The sequence below is a fragment of the Aspergillus udagawae genome (assembly GCF_001078395.1).
Source record: "Aspergillus udagawae IFM 46973 DNA, scaffold_4, whole genome shotgun sequence".
NCBI classification, from domain to species: domain Eukaryota; kingdom Fungi; phylum Ascomycota; class Eurotiomycetes; order Eurotiales; family Aspergillaceae; genus Aspergillus; species Aspergillus udagawae.
Window position 1 is genome coordinate 1893409 of NW_025091267.1, and position 21767 is coordinate 1915175.

Below are 21767 nucleotides of genomic sequence, written 5' to 3' on the forward strand. Positions count from 1 at the left end.
TGAGTTTTGACTTTCTATGATACCATTCTGTTTTCTGCTGGTTGGACTTTTTTGTGTTGTAAGCTGGTTGGTTTCTACAAGTCGAATGCGGAGCTCATGTCGATAGATTCGGGCCGTCAGTTGAACGTTTTACATTCTTCTGCTGGTGCATTTTATTTACTCATACTGCGACCAAGACACACTAAAATGTCCGCTGAGAAAAGGTAGCAAGATCTCTTCGAGACATGAGGGAATGAAAAGGTGCTGTCCTTGGTAAAGGGAGCGAGGCTGAATGCCACTGTCAACCGTTAAGTCTTCAAAAAAAGTTTGAAGGTTTGAGCTACCTGGCCTATACTTTCAGTCTTACTCGCCGTGGTACGTTTTGTGGTGTAGTCATTGAGAGAGCTTCGACTTTCTCCTATCCCACGGTTTTGATATCAGAAGCTCGCTATGACGTGTCGATGAATGCAGGCAGAAAATAATGTCGCCGCTGGTACCTCTATTAAAAATGGAATAGAGGTGATTGTTTCGTAGCTACATGCATCAGTCTCCTTCTGTCCAATCCTAAGACAACATAATAAATCCTTGGGTAAAATGAAGATATATATCCCGCATACATCTACAGGATCCGGAGTTCAAGGTCCAAGGTCCATGCCTGCTTCCCTTTAGAACGGAGAACAAGTGCCCCAGACACCTGCCGAAAGCAGCATCATTTCCTACCCTCCATTTCAGGGTCGCGCTTTTTCGTCCGTTACGTATGCCCACATCCATGGTTTTGGACGTGGTTGGCTCACGTCATAGAACAGCTCAAGTACTACGATATGAGAGATATGCTACAGCGGGTCTAGGTCAGAGTGAATTCACGTCCCGTTAGTCAACCATACTATCTGAAGAACCAGGCCATTATGTTTGAAGAACAATTGCAGCAGTACTGTATGTAGTAACTACCTAGCGATTGCCAAGGAGCCCAACAAGGTGGCAGAGATGCTTGGCCGTACCTTGACTGCCCATTGGGTCCCAGGGTCCAAAATTCCAGTCCTCTTGATGATCCCTCAACGGCCTTTGCTCGGCTTGATACTTGACCTTTCCCTCTTATTTAATTGAGACTTATGAAGCAAAGTAGGGGACATCCGCATCTCCCAGTCGCACTTCAGATGCCTGCAATTGGCCACTGTGGCAGTTACACTGCCCTACTAGAGTACGACTTTCAGGTGTGCGGGCATCAATTTCAGGTATCCAGGGTCTCCAAGCTTTGAGCCGTTTACAGACTACCATAGGAACTCCACAGACGGACCAGTTGCCACAAAGCTTACTACTCCCATAGACCAATCCATATCCCGGAGAACTCGACTGCCTATCATACGCCGCGGGTCGCGCCTCTGAATGGAGGGTTCTCTGAATGGAGTACGGTCATATAAGAATTGATTCGCGCCCGCCACCCTAAAAGTGTCACATATGTCAGTCACCGGTCGTGAATTACACCTCGGATTTCAACGAAGCTCGATCCTGGTTTTGCTATTTGTAGAGCAGTCAATTTCTCATCTTTATTCCATGCCGACAAAGGAAACGGGGGAGAAGCGATGCAAGCGTTGTACGCTGAAGCAGGAAGCCACGAAGAAAACCCTCCTGGTGGATGAGATCAGTGAAATCCTGAGTCGTCAGCTTGATTATCCGACAAATACTGTGGATATTTCATCTGTTAGCATCAGTAGCGGTAGCAGCTACACTCTCCATGATGCTGTCCAGGGTGAAGAATGTGTGCCACGGATAAAAAGCGCCAAGCTGCATGGCTGGCGGCACTCTGTATCCACCCCCAGCAAACAACCTATATCAAGACCAACTTCGCAAAGCACACGTCAGGCATCTGCGGCTATATTCACACTTGAAGATCTCGCAGCTGTTCGTGCCATCGAGAAATTAGCGACAAGGTACGGGCGGGTCTCCCATATGAGTGTTCTCGACCCTAGGTACAAATTCTTCGTGAATAGAGCGCGCACTGCTGCCCTGTCGTTCAAAGTGCATAACAAGGTTGCTCTGGTCATGGGCGATCCCCTGTGCGAGCCGGGCTGGTTCGCCAATGTCCTCGCAGAGTTCAAGGAGTACCGGAGGAGACTCGGCTGGAGTATCGCTTTCATCGGTGCCAGCGAGGTGTTTACCGAATACGCTAAGGAACATGGATGGACGACCATCCAATTCGGCACCGAGCGCGTGCTCAATCCCATGACCAATGATGTATTGAACGAGAGAGCGGGGAAACGCATCATCGTACAAAGCAAGCAACTGCTCAATCCGAGCAAAGCCAACATCTCTTTGGGTTTATACGTACCGGCGCAGGGTGAGGATCTGGATGTGCAGAGGGAACTGGTTAGGGTTTATGACTCATGGCGCGAGAAGCGAAATCGTGCTGCCGGCGCAAAGGCTTTCATCACGGTGTATGACCCTTTTTCAATGCCAGCCTTGATGATGTACATCTACACCAGAGGCCCAGATGGTGTAGCCAACGGCTTCGCGGCTATCCGACGTCTTGGTGCCAACCAAGGATACCACATTGACCCTTGCATTGCAGCTCCTGGAGCGCCCAGAGGGATCACCGATCTGTTAATCGTTGCTGCCATGGCGCTCTTGCACTCAATGAGAGTTTCGTACCTCAGCCTTGGGTTTGAACCCTCGGAAACACTGGCTGACATAACCCGACTGTCGCCTCCGATCGAGAAGATCACCCGAGCGATATACAAGCGTACATTCAAACAAATGCTTTTTCAGGGAAAACAGATGTTTCACGAAAAGTTCAAGCCGGATGGCTCCCAGGGATCACCGCTTTTCGTCCTTTTCCCCGCTGGTGCTCCCAGTCTACGACAGTTGGTCGCTCTTTACCGAATGTCGAATATCAGCATTCGAAAGCTTGTTTTCGCAAGGTTCGGAAAGAACTCGGATATGCTTATGCCTGTCAAGCAAAAGATCGAAGAACAAAGGCTTGGGATGGATCGTCCAAAGTGAAATGGTATTTCAGTGGTTGCGTTCGATAACCAACGCACAAGGTTGCTGACAGTTTCGCTGAAAAGTCTCCAGGCGATCTATCGTTGGGTTTCGCATTCAACTCGTCTGCGAGTATCAACAGGCACGATTTCACAGCGATCATCGGAGCGGGATCAACGAGCCGTGCTGTCCGGACTGTCCGGCATCCAGTCAATGCACAGAGTTCCCTTGTAGAATCTAGAACATGTAGTATGGAAGACGACGATCATGCTGAAATCTCGGGTGGTTTGACCCATCATGATGATATCTAATGTCAGAGTCAAATTTCCTCGAAATTAATATGGGTCTAGGGAAGATTGATTCCATTCGCAGTGAGTATGTTTCGTAGATTAACGGATGCTAATCCTTATTTCGTTGCTCCTGTGTCAAGCCACTCGATGGATACCACTGTGCCACATGCATCAGCCTCACAATAAAAAAAAGGTCTAGAACCTTCAGAGCACAAGCAAATGAATTGCACAAAATACAACTGCTGAGGCTGAAACTGGAATGGTTCTTTTACTCCTTTCCTTTTTTTTCCCTTTTTTTCTTTTGCTTGAGAACTTTTGCGTACCTCGGTCGCTAGTAGGACCCATTATTGTTGTGCATGGTGCGATTTTGGCGCAATCCTAAATTTCCAAATTCCAAGATCTCATTTTGATTCATTGCTGGCCCATGGTTCCGACTCAACATTGTTGGTTTCATATTTGATCTGCGAGCCTGTTTTGACTCTAGTTTAGATATCGCAGAGCTACTCCATATATGTATTGCTGGTCTGAAGAATCCTTGACCAAGAAAAAAAATAAAAATTAAAAAAATAAACCAAGTCAGCATACAAGGATAACCGCAACGTCGCAATGACAAGAGGGAAATAACAAAGGATCATTGCCGACGTGCGCTAATAATAACTACAGAAACAATGAGCATTGGTCAATGTCGTTACATCCACTTATTCCACCTACCCCAGCTGCCCCTCTTGGTGCTCCGTCAATTCGCCCATCTTCCAATCAGGTCCTCTCTTCCTCCTCAGTCGTTGGACCTGCCAGGGGGAAATGATACTAATAATCCTGTACGTAGTACCGAGAGGTAGATGAAAGAGAAAAAGGACCAGACCATTGAGACCAGAATCAATTCTCAACTTTCGAGAGTACGAGTCTGTCTGTTTGCCTTGCGGAACGCATTGGCATGGCCCACAAGCAGCATGGTTCCTGGGGATGAGACTCCGTACAGGGCTGCCCTTTAGTCCTTGTACGTACCTAAGTATTGCGACTGCATAGGTACTGTGATCCAAAAGTAAGGGTAGCAGGTAGTCTCATAGGTCTTAATCTGACCCGATGAACTCCGTAGCTGTCTTGCAAAACTCCCAAGGCTCGTATGGTTTATCTAGATCCCATAAAGACAAAGTAGTTGGTCAGTTATTCTACGTTGTTCTCTCGTGTTGACCTGAGATATCTACATAAGTCTCACCCACTTGGTTCCCACTACGGAGAATGTGCTACCGTAGATAGACTAGTCGACTCACTGATCAACTCTCCTTTTCCCGACCGGACACTGGGTCAAGGCTCTGTCTTCCATCCGTTAATCTCCATCTTCATCATCATCACCATCTTCTTATTCTATCATTCTTAGAGACGTACTAGTGTTAACCAATCTTTTCTCACTTCATACTGTCCTTGTTTCTTTGTTTTCCACCTATTTCTTCTTCTTCTTCGACCTCCTCATCGATTGGTTTACACCCGTCGATTTACACTCGTTCCTCACCTTGATTCTTCTATTATCTTTCGATTTTTCTTCCTTTCTTCCCGCTAACGTTTCAAACACCACCTTCGTTCCCTACAGCCAGGTGCTGTTGTTGTCTCTCCGCGTCTCTGCAAGGGGTTCTTGCTTGCTTTCAGTTTCATACCACCAGCCTCATGCTAGATTCGATTGATCTCTAAGTATCGATTTGATTCTCGGTCAATCCTCTCACGCCGACATCTGCACCAGTTTTCGTCATCGTAAGACATACACTCGCTTTTACCTGGATCGTGTCGCAAGGTACGATTACACGTCACCTCATCTTCTTTCCCTCCCTCCCTTGTCATTGACCCGATTCCTGCTGCGTCCATTACAATGTTCTGTAGTCGATGTCTTTTTCTTCTTATGCGCATTTGCATTTCCATTTGCGTTGCGAGTTGTGACTGACTCTTTGCCCAGTCTCATTCTTTTCTACATTCAAGTCCGTCTCTTCACCTAGATCAATAATCATTTTCAATCGATATCGACCTATACCATCTCGACTTCACGAAAGAAATAACGTGTTAGAATATCGGCCTGCTTTTGCCTTGTCGCTTGTGATAGCTGTTGCATCACGACCGAGTCGAATCGAACAAAAATCGAATCCTCCACATCCAACCGCTCGACGACACTGTATATAGCGAATACCGTTCATGCTGGCATATTCGGAGCATTCTCCGTCCTTTCATAAACCGAATCCATATACGGAGCCCCAGAGAAGAATGGCGAAGTTTCGGGCAAGCAATATTTTAGGCGACCCATTTGCGCTCGCGACCATCTCCATCTCGATTGTACGTCGTCCCTAATGCGGGTTATTGGCATGGACACTGGTGACTAGTGACTAATCACATTCTCGATCTTTAGCTTGCGTGGTTGATCGCATTTATCGCATCAATCATCTCGGATATCAAGACGGATTATCCCAATTACTCATGGTGGGCAGTCGCCTACATGTTTTGTTGTATTATCGGGGTCACAACTGTTGTTGGTTCGGACACCGGTCTCACCTATGGGGTAGCGGTATGTTTCTCGACCTCGGCGTGGGATTCTCGGCGCTGATGGGTAACAGGTTGTGGGCTATCTTTCAACAGGCTTAGTGCTGACCACTTTGGCGGTCAATACTCTGGTCTACGAAAGTGAATCCTCGTCGCAAGCTGCAGCTGCCGGATTCATCCTCTTGTCCATGGTCATTGTAGGTTATTCCTGGTTGACCTTCTAGCGGTCGCAGCATTCTGTCGTACTAAACTAACCTTAACAGGTCGTGTGGATATTCTACTTTGGATCGGCTCCTCAAGCTACGCATCGCGGCTTTATCGATTCGTTCGCCCTCAACAAAGAAAGTAGCGGCGCGTACGGAAATCGACCCATGTCTACAGCTTTTGGTCATCGCCCAGAGACAATGTCGACAAGCGCACCCCAGATGTACACTTCCGCCCAACTCAACGGCTTCGAAACGTCATCTCCGGTGTCAGGTTATCCTGGTGGTGCTCCTGGCTCAGAAAACCGCAGCTCCTCCCAGCCTCGTTTCGGCAACCCATCTGCCAGCAACGTTGCTGGGAACAACAACGGTCAGGACGAAGTCCCACAACCAACAGAATACCCGTACAAGGCAAAAGCGATATATTCGTACGATGCCAATCCTGAAGATGCCAACGAAATTAGTTTCAGCAAACATGAAATCTTGGAGGTGTCGGATGTCAGCGGCAGATGGTGGCAGGCCAGAAAATCCAACGGAGAGACCGGTATTGCTCCATCGAATTACCTGATTCTGCTGTGATTCGGTTGGAGCGCACTTTTTTCCCTTTCTTGTTCTTCTGGTCATTCCTACTTTTGTCGCCATTCTGTCGCGAAAAGCTTTCGTATTTGATACCCTTCGAGTAGTATCACTCGGCCCGAGATCTGGTTCCGCGAAAAGATCATGTTATGTCTGATGGTTTCTTTTGGATTCTGCTTATTTGTGGCATCCCATTCTAAGTGGTGCGTTCTCTCAGTCTGCTGGTTTTTCTCCATCTTTTATTTCCATTCAGCGGGCATCTGCGCGCTTACCCTTCATGGTTCTGTCTTCCATTTGTCATGCCTCGGATGTGTTTCCAACGGTTCGATGTGTAGCTGTTTTTTTTTATTTCTTTCCGGTTTCCACCTGCTGTTAGAGAGATGTCGAACTTATTCGTTTGTAGTGGAGAAGCAATATATAGCCATTATGTCCGATAGGTTCAAGATCGCATTGCCGTGGATCCCAGTCCAAATGTCGAGTATTTCGAGATCGTGCTCAGTAGGTGCCACGTGCGCGGGACGTTGCGTCCAGCATCGGAGAATTTCACATAATTTTCGTTCAATGTGATGTAGGGCTCGAAACTTTCACAAGCTTCAGAGGATCAAGAGCAAGTAGGAAATGATATCGACCAGATTGTTCCTCCAAATGAAGTCGTGGAACGCTTCTATGCTTCTCTTGTATTGCTGGGTGTGTCTAGATCGAGGCACCCCCGCCCACTCAGGAAAGACCTGACTAAGTCCCATCTGTAGCGCCCACTGAATCGCTCACAACTCAGAGTCAGGAGTCAGACTTGAAAGGTCAAGGCTCACAGTCTAGCTCCCTAGGCGGCGGGTGGGTGTCTTCTTCTCCAGTGGTTTACCTGTCTAGTCTTAGTTCCCAAGACCAATCTCCAGTTCTCCATTGTCGGATCCCCCAATGAGATGACTCTCCCGCGAGCCGGAACCACACTCTTGCTGCCACGCAAATGGATCCTGCTATGTCTGATGTGCAGTCGTGCAGACCGCATTGGGATGATCTCGATTCTTGATTGTATCGAGAAAAGTTGGAAACTCATCAAAATGCTTGGAGTCGTATACGGCCTCGGTGTCCAGAGCTTGTCTGCTTATCTCTCCAGGGCAGAAGGGATTTTCTTGTCTTCAACTAAGCTTCTGGTGCAGAACTGAACGAAACCACGTAGCTATCTGGCACAGGGCATCGTGATGCTTGCTCTGTTGTGCATTGACCTGCGTTGACATCGGCACTAGATTTGTCCTTCTACTGCAAGGCTGGACAGATTCGCACACTTTTTCATTCTGTTTTTTTGTGGAAGGATGATCGTTGTCCGAGACATATAACCCCGGGCTCATACGTCTTTATTGATCCGAAACTATCCTCTAAGTACTTTGGTGGACAAGTTGTTGGAGTGGAGCTTTATAGTCACTGAAACCCGACTCTATACAAGTATGGCTGATACCGAAAACGTCACGGTGGCATCCAATGTACTAGGGACCATCGGAACGGTTCTCTGGTGCATTCAGCTTATACCGCAAATATGGTATAATTGGCGACAGAAGAAGACGGACGGACTGCCACCGTCTATGATGTTCCTATGGGCTTCTTGTATGTTTGCACTTGGGTCCTCTGGGTTGTTCCGAAGCTCGATAGCTTATTCTTTGAATATAGGCGCTGTGCCCATGGGAGCATACTTGATTCTCCAGGTACAAGTGATTCCATGATCGAGAGGGGCTCGAAATGTTGACTTTCATCCTGCAGAAAGTGAATATACCGCTGCAAATACAGCCGCAGATATTTGGCTTCTTTTCGCTAGTCAGCTGGGGTCAGGTTTTATATTATAATCAGTGGGTAACGCCTTTCACCTTTAGATATGGTTCAGGGCTGACATTGTCCCTTAGCAACTATAGCCAAGTCAAGGCAATCTCCTTGGTAATTGGCACAGCAGCACTGTTCGGTGGTATTGAGGCGTTGCTGATTCTCACATTGCGAGTACGTCTGCGTAATGCACCCGTTAAGGCTCCTTCGCTGGAATACATACTTATCGTCGCGTAGATACCCTACAATAAAGGTGTGACCTGGCCGGATATTGTCGTTGGCGTCGTTGCTGCTGTTCTGCTGGCGTCGGGGCTTATACCGCCGTACTTTGAGCTATGGAAGCGAGACGGGCGAGTGATTGGTTTTAGTAAGTGGTCCAAAGGGTTTCTGGGTGGACACACTTTAATTACTGCGTCACAGATTGGCTCTTTTTGTCCATTGATACTTTGGGAGGACTTTTTTCTCTTTTTGCATTAGGTATGCTGCTTATTCGTCCAAGGCGGAGGATGGAAGCTGACTGCTCGAAGCCGCGCAGGGCACATTTGATATCCTCGGAGGAGTCATGTACATCATAGTGTAAGTTTACACCCGTTTAGGTGCATTGGCTGTTATGAATGAGTAGTGACCTTGATGCGATAGGGTCGTCCTGGAAGCCGGCATCTACGTGAGCCATATAGTTTGGCGCATTCGATACCGGAAATTGCGAAAAGAAGCCAAAGCTGCTGGTTTGAGCATTGACGAGATGTTAAGTATGCACAGGAGTGAGTCTGAGCAGGTGAATGATACTGAGAAGAGGCCTTGCGATATTGAGAGTCAGATTGCGGTGGACCAACGGCGAGGTTCAGTCGAAGTTGTAGAGCAGCCTGAGTTGAATGAGAACGCATAACTGAGTGGAAGTGGGTTGAGGAGCGTCATCTAGATAGCTACAGAAATAGAGAGGATAAAAGAACATTGGAAATTGGAAATTGCCCAAATACTCTCCATCTGGAACTTCAATGTGCATCAAGAAATAAAATTTATATAGACCGAGGTTCAAGTCGATGTCGCCTAGTACATAGGTAAGTCGAGCTACCTACCTATTAGTAGTTACCCTAGGTATTCAGGTAAGATCGGCGATTGTTAAACAGCACTGTTATATTGAGCCCATCAAATCAACTGGTGCCATGATGTTTTTCGGTACACTTGGTAGCTGTAAACCGTTGGATAATGTCAGGAATATGGTCCAAGCGCGCTCTCTCCTGTCCGTGATTTTGTTTTTCAGTTGTCATATCACTGGATCCCTGCTCAGGTAAATTAGAGGCATACAAGGTAGATAGATCGTATCTACTTGTTTCTGTCTTTTATTTCTCCAACTTTCCCGTTTCTTCCGCCTACATCTGTATGTTCTAGTAGTTCTCTATACACGAGCTTCAGGCCCCAAGCTCCCTTTTTATTTACTTCTTCTGCCTCTCCAACCATCTCCTTTCCCCTCAACCCAACCACAGTTCTCCAAGCCTCTCAGCTCCTGAGGTGGTTGGTTCCACGGATCGAATATGAAGAGCTGATAACAAAGAAAGAAAAGAAGAAAATAAGCTTCCTGTCGCTCTTCAAAGCTCCTTCCTTCAACTGCACTTGCAGACCGCTGAGCTGCTGCTACTGCTGCTGCTTCGATAGAAGACAATATTACTGTACGACTGCAGAGAATGAGGTGACAACGCAGTGCTCTTTTCCTTTTTCTCTTTTGTTTTTTCCTTTTCCTTGTTGTCGTCTGTGTTCTAGACTTTCTCTCTCGGTTGTCTCCCCTTTCTTTTTCTTCCTGCCTGTCTGTCATTTTTTCCATCTCTCTTTTTAGTGCAATAATATTTGATAGCCGAGCTATCAGACATTACTGTGGTGGATCGTCATCATGCCTGAGCGCCGGCTGTCGCAGCTGCTCAAGTCGAAGCTTCTGCGGCGATCATCGAGCACGGCTACGACCTATCCAAAACAGAACCAGAAACCCGTTAACGTTCAGAAAAAGGCGGCCGCCAGAGCGGATCCGCCAGTCGACCCCAACTCAACCTCCGACCTTTCCTGTTCCCTACCTCCTCATCTCTTGACCCCTAACGAAGGAGAAGGGGATGCCAAATCCCGCGCCTACAGCATAGTTTCCTCCATACCCCTCGATCATCCCAGTACCCCCGGCGAGATTCCTGGTCCTGCCACTGGTTCCTCAGCGGGCTGCGATCAGTACTTCACCCACTTTGACCGATCGGGCGCAAACTCACATCAAGAAGGATCACAGAACAGTTCGATTCAGCAGTCTCCGACATTCGTGAGGAGTCTTCGGCACAAGCAGCCGACCGAAGGAAAAGACATAGGGAAGTCACAATCGCCAGAGGGAGATCAAGAAGGCCAGTACGGCTACGAACGTATCCGGAACGACTCCGATCCTCAGTACAGCTTGACCGCAGAGCTTGCCAATAAGCCCTCTCCACCACAGACTCCCGTTGGCGACGATTCGCTACATTCAGCGTCGGCGACCCCTCCTCCACATTCGGCTTCGCTGCCAGGGCCCGCTGGCGCAAGCTCGCTTCAAGCTGCCTACCGACCAGTTCGAGAAAGTCCCAGCGTGCCACCACTCGAATCTCAATTGACTCCGTCCTTGGATGCTGTCGCCGAGGACTCTTCTGAAGAATCTGCCTCCCGTTTCGTCGGTCCTCCGTCGTCGTCCCCGTTTCCGAAGCGCCCCACCATTGGGGTTCGCCGTCAGTCGCTTCTTCCAGCCTCACATCAACACTTGATCAGCGGTCTTTTGGGTTTTGGGCCTTCTCATAACCTCGGCCAGAGCAGCGGTCACCCTGCCACAGTCAACGCTGAGATGATTCCTCGAAAAATCTGGGTCAAACGGCCTGGGGGCTCGGCCACCCTGGTACCGACCATGGAAGATTCGCTTGTCGACGAGCTGCGCGATCAAGTTATCATGAAGTACGCCAACTCTTTGGGGAAAGCATTTGATTCACCTGATATCATGATCCGCATTTCTCCTCGAGAAGGTTCCAACCGACAGTCTACGCCCGAGCGGATACTGAGTCCTGAGGAACCGTTAGGTGTGGTCATTGACACGTACTTTCCTGGTGGTCAGACGGTGGACGAAGCGTTGGTCATAGATATCCCTCAACGGCGAACGCCGAAGCCCTCCCCCCGCCATCCTGTATATTATCACCATTCGGAACCGGGCGAGCATGGAGAGTACTTTCCGCTCATGCCTGCAAACCCAAATGCCCCGACGCCCCCCACTCATCCGTCGGCCTCATCTACGAGCGTGAACGCCCATACGGCACCCTCAATATCTATTCTCACCACTGGTATGGCGCCTCCGCTACCCTCACCAGGCAATAGAGCAAACCGACATTCCCGCCGGCCACCACTCACTCGACATACTACCAACTCCCCCACAATGCTTGGTACAGCGCCAATTGCAAAAGGTACGCGTGGACCCTTACTGTTCTTCTTTAGACCGTTAAGATATCGTTTCTTACTGATTAGATGTAGACTCTAGTATGGCTTCGGGTCCTCAACCTCCCGCAACAGCGCCCCAAGTCCCTACGCCGCCTGGTCCTCCTCCCGAATCGCCTCAGACCAAAACCCACACGCCTCCAGCGCGTGTTTCCTCACCGCGCCCGCGTCCCACAAAACCGAAGAAGGCCGGCAACGGCCAATCGCCAAACGCTGCCTTTGGCGGCCTTATTGAAGGCACCGTTCCTCCCATCAACGTCCTCATTGTCGAAGACAATATCATCAACCAGAAGCTCCTGGAAGCTTTCATGAAGCGGCTCAGCGTCCGTTGGAAGTGCGCTGCAAACGGCGAGGAGGCGGTGAGGAAATGGCGCCAGGGTGGGTTTCACTTGGTCCTGATGGATATCCAACTCCCCGTCATGAACGGGTTAGATGCGACCAAGGAGATTCGAAGACTCGAGCGCCTGAACGGGATCGGTGTCTTCACCAAGACTGCCTCGGGACGATCGAGTGCCAGCTCTCTGTCGCCGGAAGTGAACCAAGCATCATCTGAGGTTTCGCTGTCGGAGGAGGACACTCTTCATGACTTGTCTCTGTTCAAGAGTCCCGTTATCATTGTTGCTCTGACCGCCAGTAGTTTGCAGAGCGATCGGCATGAGGCTCTGGCTGCTGGCTGCAATGACTTTTTGACCAAGGTATGTCATTTTGGACGCTTTGCGCATCTCGTTCCGGGTTAATGGCTGACTTTCTCCGTTTCTTTTTAGCCCGTTGGATTTCCTTGGTTGGAGCAGAAGGTGACTGAATGGGGCTGCATGCAAGCTCTGATTGACTTTGAAGGCTGGCGGAAATGGCGAGGATTTGCCGACGAACCCCAGTCATCTTCTCCCACCGATGGAGGTCTCACCAGCCCTCTGCAGACGGGCGCTAATGGCGTGTCCAGCAGAAACTCGACCTCCTCGTCATCTGGAGCAGTCAACGCGACGGCCCGGGAGCTCGACGCAGGTCCTGGTGCGGGCAAACGCAAGTCCACCGTTCCCGAATTGACCAAGCCCGTGGATATCCTTCCTGAGGAACCTCCGGGAAGTGGTAGTGGCGAGGGCAACGAGACTCTGGATTCACCGGCCAGTCCGCTTGAGTCCGTTCACGTCGGTGACCCAACTGAACCTTCTAACGATGAGGAGCACCAAGCTCTGGATGCTACGTAGCCAGTTGCACCCTCTGCAACTCAGGCCTCAACGTCTCCCTTTGATACCATTATACTCACGCGATTTGTACGAGGAGAGTTCCTCTGTTAGATATTACACATTGTTACCTCCAGTCTCTTACACGTCCCGCTTTTCTGTATCTTCCATTGGATACCCAGCATAGCCATTACTCCTTTCATCATATGTGATGCCCATACCTTATTGGTCCGTCCATTCCCAGTGTTTACCACAAACATCTCCTTTGTTGAGCGGCATAAATCCTCGATTGTATATACTACCACTGTTTTAGCGACATGCTCTCGCATACGAAAGGAGATGTCTTGTTCTGTGTTTCTTGTTTTGTGAATCCATGCATCACCGCATTGTTATTCGCATACTCTGTTGTTATTAGTTAGCCTAGGGTCTCTACCGGCATTGACGTGCTGATACCGGCGATTGGTAATGCGATTGACTAATGAGTCTAGCTGCATACGTTTGTACCTAGTACTATACTTGATCATTCAGCTGTAACCAGAGTGGTCGGGGTTGACGTTTGCAAAACCGAATGAGTCGAAAGTACGCATATGTACCCTTGGGAGTTAAACTCGGAGCTCATGGTTGGTATTGATATTGTTAAAACATGGCAGAATATAAGTACAATGCTAATGCTCGACAAACCCGTCACGAAATATTTGTACAGTACATTACGTCCCTGACCGAGAGCAGCTCATGAATGCAGAAGCAGAACGAGACCTTCCCTCATCATATATGGATCAACGGTGTCAGAAATAGTTGGCTTAGACCTCCACGCGAGTAGGGATTTTGATCTGTCCCTTCTTGCGGTCGTACGTAGGCACACCGTATCTCCGACCGGGAGCCCGGCCACCACGCCCATCCGTGCCCGTGGTCTCGCGACTGACAACGACATCCTTGATGCGGAACTCGAACCGCGAGGAATCAGGCTGCACGCGGACAAGCCGTTGCTCGGCGCGCTCCTTGGCGAGTCTCTTGCGTTCCTGCTCGATCTTTTCCTCCCGCTGGAGCCGCTCACGGTAGAGCTTCATGTTCTCGCGGAACTCGTTGGGGTTCGACCGCATCTGGCGCTCGTGGGCAACCAGGTGCGGGTGCGGGATGCGCACGTCCGCGGGCTGGAGGACCTGCTGCTCGTCGTCGCCCTTGCCGACTCGCTCGATGTGGGATGGGTCCTGTGTGATCTTGCTGATGGCCTCGTCGGGGGAGGCCGCATCGCGCCCGACTTCCCTGTGTGGCAGGGCGGGCGCGGCGGAGAACACGCGACCGGCGTCAACACGGTTGAATTGCCTCGACTCGGAGACGGGGTAGAAGATCTGGGGATCAGTGAGGCGGTGGACGGGGAGATCGTTGATGGACTCGTGGGGTCGAGCGTCCAGGTCATTGCGGAGGTTTGTGACTGGGACCATCTCGTGGACTGCACGAGCGTATGGCAATGCTAGCGACTTCCCCTGAATTTCAAGCATCGTGTTAGAACAATCCAAGGCTGCCGAGACAAGAAATTTTCAACCAAAAACGAGACATGGGCACAAATCAGATATGGGAGTTGTAAGCATTCCCAAGCTGGTTATGCTTGGGGTCTTAAAGACTAATCGATTTTTTTGTTGTTCTCATCACTGTACCATGCCATCGCACAAGGGAAATAACCGATAGAGCCGGAACGGAGCAGAAAGAAAATGAAAGCATGCATACCTGTTGTCTCCATCGCCTTTCTAATTCTACTAACCGAACAACGGCTGCTACTCGCCGCATATCCACCCCAAGGTCAACACTGACGGCACGCACACTCTGCTTTCTGTCCACAACCCGCCGGTGGATCTCATTGCGCAGCTCCTCGCCGAGTATGGGCTCACTGACGAAATTAGGGTTCAGAGGAAAGGGCCGATTGCCGGCGTTGCCCTTGAGGCGGGTAATGTAATTCGTCCGTCCCGGCGTGTGTTGTTTCAATGCAGCACCTTCGCCATTGATCCACGCGAACATCTCATTCCGCAGTCTGGTCTGAGAGGCGGGCGAGGAGGAAAAGGGACGAGAGGAGCATGATTGTGAGAGCTTGGAGATACATGTGGAAGAGGTTGAAGAGGATGAGGAAGTAGAGGAGAGGTGAGGGAAGAGAGAGCCAGAGACCAGCTGGTTTTGTATTCGTGGAGGCATTCTCAATCACGTCTCAGGTGGAGGGGAGTATTGTTGCTCTGGGACAAAGCCAGGGAACACGCAGTTATGAGCTTATACAGCTTGAACACGAGCAATTGAGCGTCTCTAGAATTAAAAATGTCTGCGAGAGGCAGTGGTGAAGTACAGCACTGGTATTTGTGATAGTGGAAGAAGGACAGTCGGGTATTTGGAAAAGAAACTTTTCGGCTCTCACGATGTGGTCCGTGCAGGTCACGTGATACAACTAGCACTGTCGAGCCCTCCTTGAGCCTTATATGGGGTGATATACTACCTCTGCATCTTCGGTTAGGAATTTGGAAAGGTGGCACAGGACATAGTATAAGAAGTCGTCTACAATTTTCCATTTAGCATAGCAAGTAAGTAAGTAAGAAGGCAATCCGCCAGAAAGCAAGATCGAACATCGCCAGTGCATGTTAGCAGACACAGTGCAGTGTCCCTCGGCATGCCTCAGTGTAGCCAACAGAGCTTGAGAAGCAAAGAAAATTAAAGGTGACACAATGGGGAATAAAGTAACATGCAATTGATCATAGCCACAATAGAGCAATCCGCTACAAACCAGGGACCAACGACAATAATAAGCACCGATCACGCCCCCCCAAAGTGCTTGAGGAACAGATAAAAGAACCCAGAAGTGTATCTTGATGGATGTATAACCGTGTAAAGCCAACGCCTCACGAATGGTTCATCTTTTGGCCATATATCCTTGCGGGAGCCAGCCATAATGATCTTGCAAATCATACGACGCTTTTGCCGCAGACTGGCGAGCAACGCAGTCGGAAATTCCTCGCTCGAATCCCAGCTTTCTGTTTTGATCCTTTCTTTCTTTTGTTTTTCAATTTCCCAAGCTTTCCTTCATCCATTTTGGAATCGAGGCGAGTTGCAAGTCAACCATATATCCGAGCAAGAAGGGTAGTATGACCTCCAGGGCAAGAAGAAAAGAGTCAAACACAAGAGGCTCCACCGGCGTTAGACGAGGCAGTGGCAGTCCTCACGAAGATCAAAGAATGGCCGTAAGAAGAACCGATGCAAGAGGGAATCATGAACGCAGGACAAGACCACTAGAATCAGGCCACTCGAGTTGGACACTGTTTGTCTCCCATGGTGAGGCTGAGAAATGAGATATCGCGTAAACAGGAGCACAATTACAAGTAAGGGGAAGAAAAGAACATCACAGGAGAAGAGAGTGCGAGGAAGACCAGAAAGAAAAAAAAGGCTGGGTATGTGGAGTAACTCGAGTAACAAAAACAAGTGAACCTGAGCAAATGCGAATACCCGAAAGCTTTGCCGGGATCTGAATACACAAACAGCACAAAGCCGAAGAGGAGTGCAGCCTCACCAAGGGAAAGACATCAGAAAAGCGCCCACAATACCATGCTATGAAAAACAAAGAACAAAAAACCCGGACGGGAGATTTAAAAAGCAAGCAGTCAAGGCTAGAATACCGTAGTCCTTACTCCCAGGAGGTAACGGGGAGCCCTCCGAATGCTGATCTAGCTCATGAAAATCCAGGACTCCCAATGCGCCAGACTTGAAACCCTCAATTGTCATCAAACATGTCGGACATTAATTCCAGAGAAGAAAACGAGACCCATCTACCGACCCATCATGTAGTCAGGATAGAAAGAATTGAAGCCTCCCACGTTTGATCCGGTAGAAGTGCCGCCAACACCTCCCGTGAGGGGCGGAGTCGGGGACATCAACGAATTCATGTTGTTTCCTCTGATCCCCAAACCAGAGTTTGAGTTGAACGACCCATTGGTGGGCATAGGTGCGTGGGGATTTCCTGGCGGGTGCATGGCCCCATTGTTTCTCAAAGCCATTGGCATCGACAGTCCCGGCGGCGCAGCAAGCCCAGGTGGAGGGCCGCTTACCGTCGAGAACATATGACTGTGAACGCCTCCGAGACTGCTACCACCCGGGATCGAACCTTGGGCAGAAAGGTGACTGGACGCGTTCATGCTGCCTGGCTGACCAGAGCGGACACCCAGTGGGTTTTTGGAGAAACTCAAGCGAATCCCTGTCTTGTTACTGTTGGAGAGTTTGTATCCATAAAGCTCATTGAGCGCTTTACTAGCCATGGCCACTTCGTCGAATTCAACGAAACACATGGGACCGTTTTGCTTGTTCCGGAAGCACAGGCGCTTGTATCCGCGTTGTTTGGAGAAGAGAGCCTTTAGCTCCTCTTCGGAGGTGTCCGGAGGAAGGTTACCCACATAGAGGGTATTGCAGGGAGGATTCAAGTCGTTCGGATTCGCCGCGGGAAGACTATGACGAGGAGTATGCTGATTACCATAAGGGTATCCATGACCTCCCATCATAGTGTTACCATTGATTGTCTGAGGGAAGGCGGAGGAAGGTGTCGGGACCCCCATGCGCCCTGGGCCGCCAGGCGCATAATTGTGCAGAGGCGGGGAGGCCATGTTGGTGGACAGAGAGAGGCTACCGAATCGGTTGGTGGGGTACTGAGGATTCGTCGAACGTCGAGGCAGGGCGACCGAAGAATGACCGTTCTCGGCGTAGCCAACGGGATCCTTGAGTAGCTCCCCCGTATCTTCGTCTGGATCCTGGTCGATCATTGACTTACCACTAACGCGCGGAAGGTCATGAACGCCATTGCCGATCGGGGACTGGGGAGAAAATATGCTTTGAAGACGAGATCCTGACTCTGAGTTCGAGGTCAATGTGTCGCCATTCGACTGCAGGGACGAATTTGGCGCTGCCAGCTTCTCAAGACTTTGGAACGTGCCGTTGAATCGGGAAGACCGCGACAGGTGGCCATTACCCAACATATTTCGATTCGCGGTGTGATCAATCGTATTGCGCCTCGGGGGGTTCAACGCCGACGGGACCGGTCCATGATAGAGCTCAACGATCATATTGGCATCATTCTGCGAGTTTGGCTTGCCATCAAGTAGAGCGCAGGCTTCCTCAGCCGCAGCCATCGTATTGAAGCGCGCGATGGCGGTCAGGTACCCGTGATCCTCCGGGAGTTCAACAGGAAAGAAATCCGCATCCACGAAATCTTTCGCAAAAAGCAGCATACTGCGCAGCGCCTCGCGACTAGTGTTTCGGGGCAACTTTCGCATCACAATTGCGCCGCCAGTATTACCACTTGTGGGTCGAGCGAAGCCGTTCAGGGTCTGGGCCGACCGATCGGAATCAGTTAAACGCATGTTGCCAGGCGCGACACTGTCGAAAGGCAAGGAGTGGCCGAGCGGAGAGAAAGGATAGGAAAACGAGGAGCCGCCTAGAGGGTTCGATGTTTGCGAGGCAGTGGGAGAATACACGTCGGTCGACATCGCATTCTGGGCCGTCGAGGGCGGCTGGGAGGAAGATAGCGACTGCTGAGGAGGCGACGCGCCCGACGAGACGGAAGGCGTGCGCTGAGTGGTACTGTAAGAACCTGGACTCGTACGAGTAGACTGACTCGAACCGGCACTCATGCCTCGAGGACCAGTAATGTCACAATACAGGTGTGCGATGATAACAATGTATTCGCAGGGTTGATGATGAAAAACAGTCGCGGGGTGTCTAGAAAAGGAGGGAAGGTATGTCTGCCGGAGCGAGCAAGAATATTGCGATACGATGCAAGAGCGTCAAAATAGTTCAGGTCGACGAAGATGACGCGCCAAAATATGAAGAATAAATGGATACACGACGTTGTGATTTCTTTATGCCCTCATCAAGAAACGCGACCGACCGAGTCTTCGAAAGGAGCGCGATTAGGTCTGTGGCAGCTTTTGGCGGCGAAGGAGGCAATATGAAGACAGGGGACCGAGGGAAGTTGTATTGAGAATGAGTCGCACAAGAGATCGATACGTGATAAAATTGACAAAGATCGATTAACTAAGGGAGGAATGAGTAATCCACAAAAGTAACAAGAAGAATGGGGTGTTTGGTGGCGATGAGGCGAAGGAAGAGGAAAGGAGGAAGATGGATGGGCGAGGTAGATCGGACGAGAAGACGAGAACGGAAGAGTAAAGGTGGAATAGTAGTGAGTGCAGTACAAAGAGTAGATGAGAGAGGTTTGGGGGGGGTGCGTCGAGGGGGGAAGGCGGTGGTTCGATACAGTAATTGCACGGGCAGTACCGAGTACAGAGAGTGGAACTGGCTGTGGGTGTAAGGGTAGCCTGCCTGGTAAGTACTACGGTAGGTGTGGAAGGGAAAGTTTGGAACTTTTGGGGGGGGAGAGGGGTGGTAGTGTAAAAGGAGGAGGGAGGCGGAGGAGGATTATTACCTATGGCATACTTAGTCTAGTCTAGCCGGCTGGTAGTGACCCAGATAAGATGAATGGCGACCGAAGAATGATCCAAGGGACACGCGAATGACAGCAGAAGAAGAAGATGATGGTTGTGGTGATAATGATTAATCTAAATGTGTGGAAGCAGAGAAAAGGGAAAAGAAAAAGAAAAAGAGCGCATTTGAAGGATGAATAATAACAGCGAATTATCGCATTAATTGGGATGAACAATTACGAGTACCTAGAGTGTCTAGTTGAAGTCCGGAACTGGTGCTGAGAGACAACTACAGTGTACTACCAATAGATAGTACTTAGCACTACGCATGAATCCATAGGATTCCGGTACCTACAGTAGCTCCGGTACTTTTAGGCGAATTCATCGTTCCTTCTGTATACGCTCCACAAGATTCGTAGAAAAAGATACCTACCTAAACGTACGGTAGATAGACTGTCGCTCAGTCTCAGTAGGCTGTGCGTCGTGTGGCCCACGGATCGAGTCTGGTTCCGTCCCACGAGTCGAAGGTCGAAAACTACCCTACCTTACACTCTGAGTCAGTACTCCGTATCGACTATACTCCGTACCTAGGATGAGGATGGATCGGGTGTGATGATGAAAGGAACGAATGACATCGAGGGGTTCTCTGAGTGCATCCATAATTCATCCAGAGTGTGCAAGCCAATCAGGAACCGCAGATGGCGTAGGTGACTCTGCTAGACCCAACTCAGCTGAAGCGCGACCCAGCAAGTTAAATTGACACGACGCGCTATCAAGAGCCCATGAGCGTCGGTCGTCAGTTTGGGCCTGAGAGTCTTAGACTGTCTGATGAGTACGGAGTACCGATACGAAAAGCAGAAAATTGATGGAGAGCATATTCATACTACAACTATGTCTTTGATGAACTTTGTGGAATACGGAGCGTAATGAGGGACATACCGAGAACAGCAAGAATGGTTGGGTGTCTTAGATAATCCACAGCGAACGGTCCGGATGCGAACATTAGGTGCTAGTAGTATCTACCCCGTAAGATAGGCTTACTTAGAGTCCGTCCTAGTCCAGGGCAGGCCGCAGGGGAAGTGCGTGTCCCATTAGTTGCAGAGGTCGTGCATAAAGGTGGAGCCCTGTGAATTATCACTTATCATCTCTGCCTGTTGCTTCATCTTGTTGGCATGAGGCAACTACTCCGTACTGTCCATCTCGCTCCTTGTCTTAAATCAATGACGAAGTACCTGATATGTCTCATTTGAAGAACAATGACGCTCGACTCTGGTTGTAGCTAAGCCGTCTGTATAGGAACACTTCCTACGGTATCCATAAGAGTTTGTTATTACTCGCATCAAGTATGACGGACAATGATGGAATGATTTCATAAACAGATCGCTCTACTCATGATCATCTTACCAAGGTAGGAAGGTTGTTGTCGTCTGTTGATGACTCTGGATATCCTCAGTCAGACATCCATGGAATGGTCTCATATCCATCGACTTCCGTCTCCCAAATAGGGTCGGGAGCTCAGAAATTTCATATTATGTGGATGATAATGAACCAGCAGACATGGGAACGTCCGACAACATAGTCATAGACTCATCATGAACACTTATCAACTATGACTCCGAAGATTACCTAGATGTCTACTTCAAGCTTTGCCCCCGGACCTTGCTGGGGTCTCCCTGGTTATGTCCACAAAGGAATTCATGGCGAATGTGGCTTGCCTTGGACTCATGGAAAGTCCAAACTCTGATGTTGATCATCCAGTCTAGTCCTTCGCAACCACTAATCATCATACTGGCCCTACGCCTATGTCGCTACTTAGACGGCGTGTCTTCATCTCTCTGATCTCTCTGGGAGGGTGGCTATCAATCACAGGGATTGGCTGTAAGGAAAAGGGGAATCCTGGGGAAATTTGACAGAGTGGCCCCTGGCTGGCCTGAGATCTGGACTCTGGAACCCATTGGCTCAAGACTTTCGATTATTTGACTATATTTCGATGTTCCATCAAAAGCTTCATCGACAGGGATATACCTGTCATCAATGACAATAATAACAACCGGCTCTGGCCTGCCGACAGACCGTCACTTCAAACCAAAGCGTAACACATTCCTGTCAGCCTCTTGAATGCTCACGACACCACTACATTGACGTACAAGTTACGAGTCTGGCGTCGACATCACAGTGCTTGGCTTTTCTTAGTCGCGTCGAGGAATGAAGGTAAGGTTGACCTCTCATTCTCAGGTGCCTCCTAGGTTATACGGACCATTCAGCGGCGTCAACAAAGAATGAGGCATGAAAAGGTGAAAACCTTTTTCAGGAAGA

General features: G+C 49.6%; 6 protein-coding genes across 6 annotated transcripts; 4 read left to right on the forward strand and 2 right to left on the reverse strand.

Moving 5' to 3' along the window:
* Positions 1-1530: 1530 nt before the first annotated feature.
* Aud_006052 (uncharacterized protein) lies at positions 1531-2976 on the forward strand (the record flags this gene model as incomplete). Its single annotated transcript, XM_043290961.1, has 1 exon — positions 1531-2976. One exon carries the CDS (start codon positions 1531-1533, stop codon positions 2974-2976), a length of 1446 nt encoding a protein of 481 aa, XP_043146896.1.
* Positions 2977-5492: 2516 nt separating this feature from the next.
* On the forward strand, positions 5493-6547 carry sho1 (osmosensor SHO1; the record flags this gene model as incomplete). Its single annotated transcript, XM_043290962.1, has 4 exons — positions 5493-5561; positions 5635-5790; positions 5840-5962; positions 6029-6547. 4 exons carry the CDS (start codon positions 5493-5495, stop codon positions 6545-6547), a joined length of 867 nt encoding a protein of 288 aa, XP_043146897.1.
* Positions 6548-7986: 1439 nt separating this feature from the next.
* On the forward strand, positions 7987-9239 carry Aud_006054 (PQ-loop repeat-containing protein; the record flags this gene model as incomplete). Its single annotated transcript, XM_043290963.1, has 8 exons — positions 7987-8143; positions 8207-8241; positions 8297-8382; positions 8437-8527; positions 8591-8720; positions 8774-8830; positions 8881-8929; positions 8993-9239. The coding sequence occupies 8 exons, from the start codon at positions 7987-7989 to the stop codon at positions 9237-9239; spliced, it is 852 nt and encodes a 283-aa protein (XP_043146898.1).
* Positions 9240-10238: 999 nt separating this feature from the next.
* On the forward strand, positions 10239-13035 carry Aud_006055 (ssk1 response regulator receiver; the record flags this gene model as incomplete). Its single annotated transcript, XM_043290964.1, has 3 exons — positions 10239-11799; positions 11867-12525; positions 12595-13035. 3 exons carry the CDS (start codon positions 10239-10241, stop codon positions 13033-13035), a joined length of 2661 nt encoding a protein of 886 aa, XP_043146899.1.
* A 776-nt stretch (positions 13036-13811) lies between these two features.
* On the reverse strand, positions 13812-15195 carry Aud_006056 (mitochondrial 37S ribosomal protein mS45; the record flags this gene model as incomplete). Its single annotated transcript, XM_043290965.1, has 2 exons — positions 13812-14495; positions 14737-15195. 2 exons carry the CDS (start codon positions 15193-15195, stop codon positions 13812-13814), a joined length of 1143 nt encoding a protein of 380 aa, XP_043146900.1.
* A 1613-nt stretch (positions 15196-16808) lies between these two features.
* Positions 16809-18659, reverse strand: Aud_006057 (cell cycle RNA binding protein whi3; the record flags this gene model as incomplete). Its single annotated transcript, XM_043290966.1, has 1 exon — positions 16809-18659. One exon carries the CDS (start codon positions 18657-18659, stop codon positions 16809-16811), a length of 1851 nt encoding a protein of 616 aa, XP_043146901.1.
* Positions 18660-21767: the final 3108 nt, after the last annotated feature.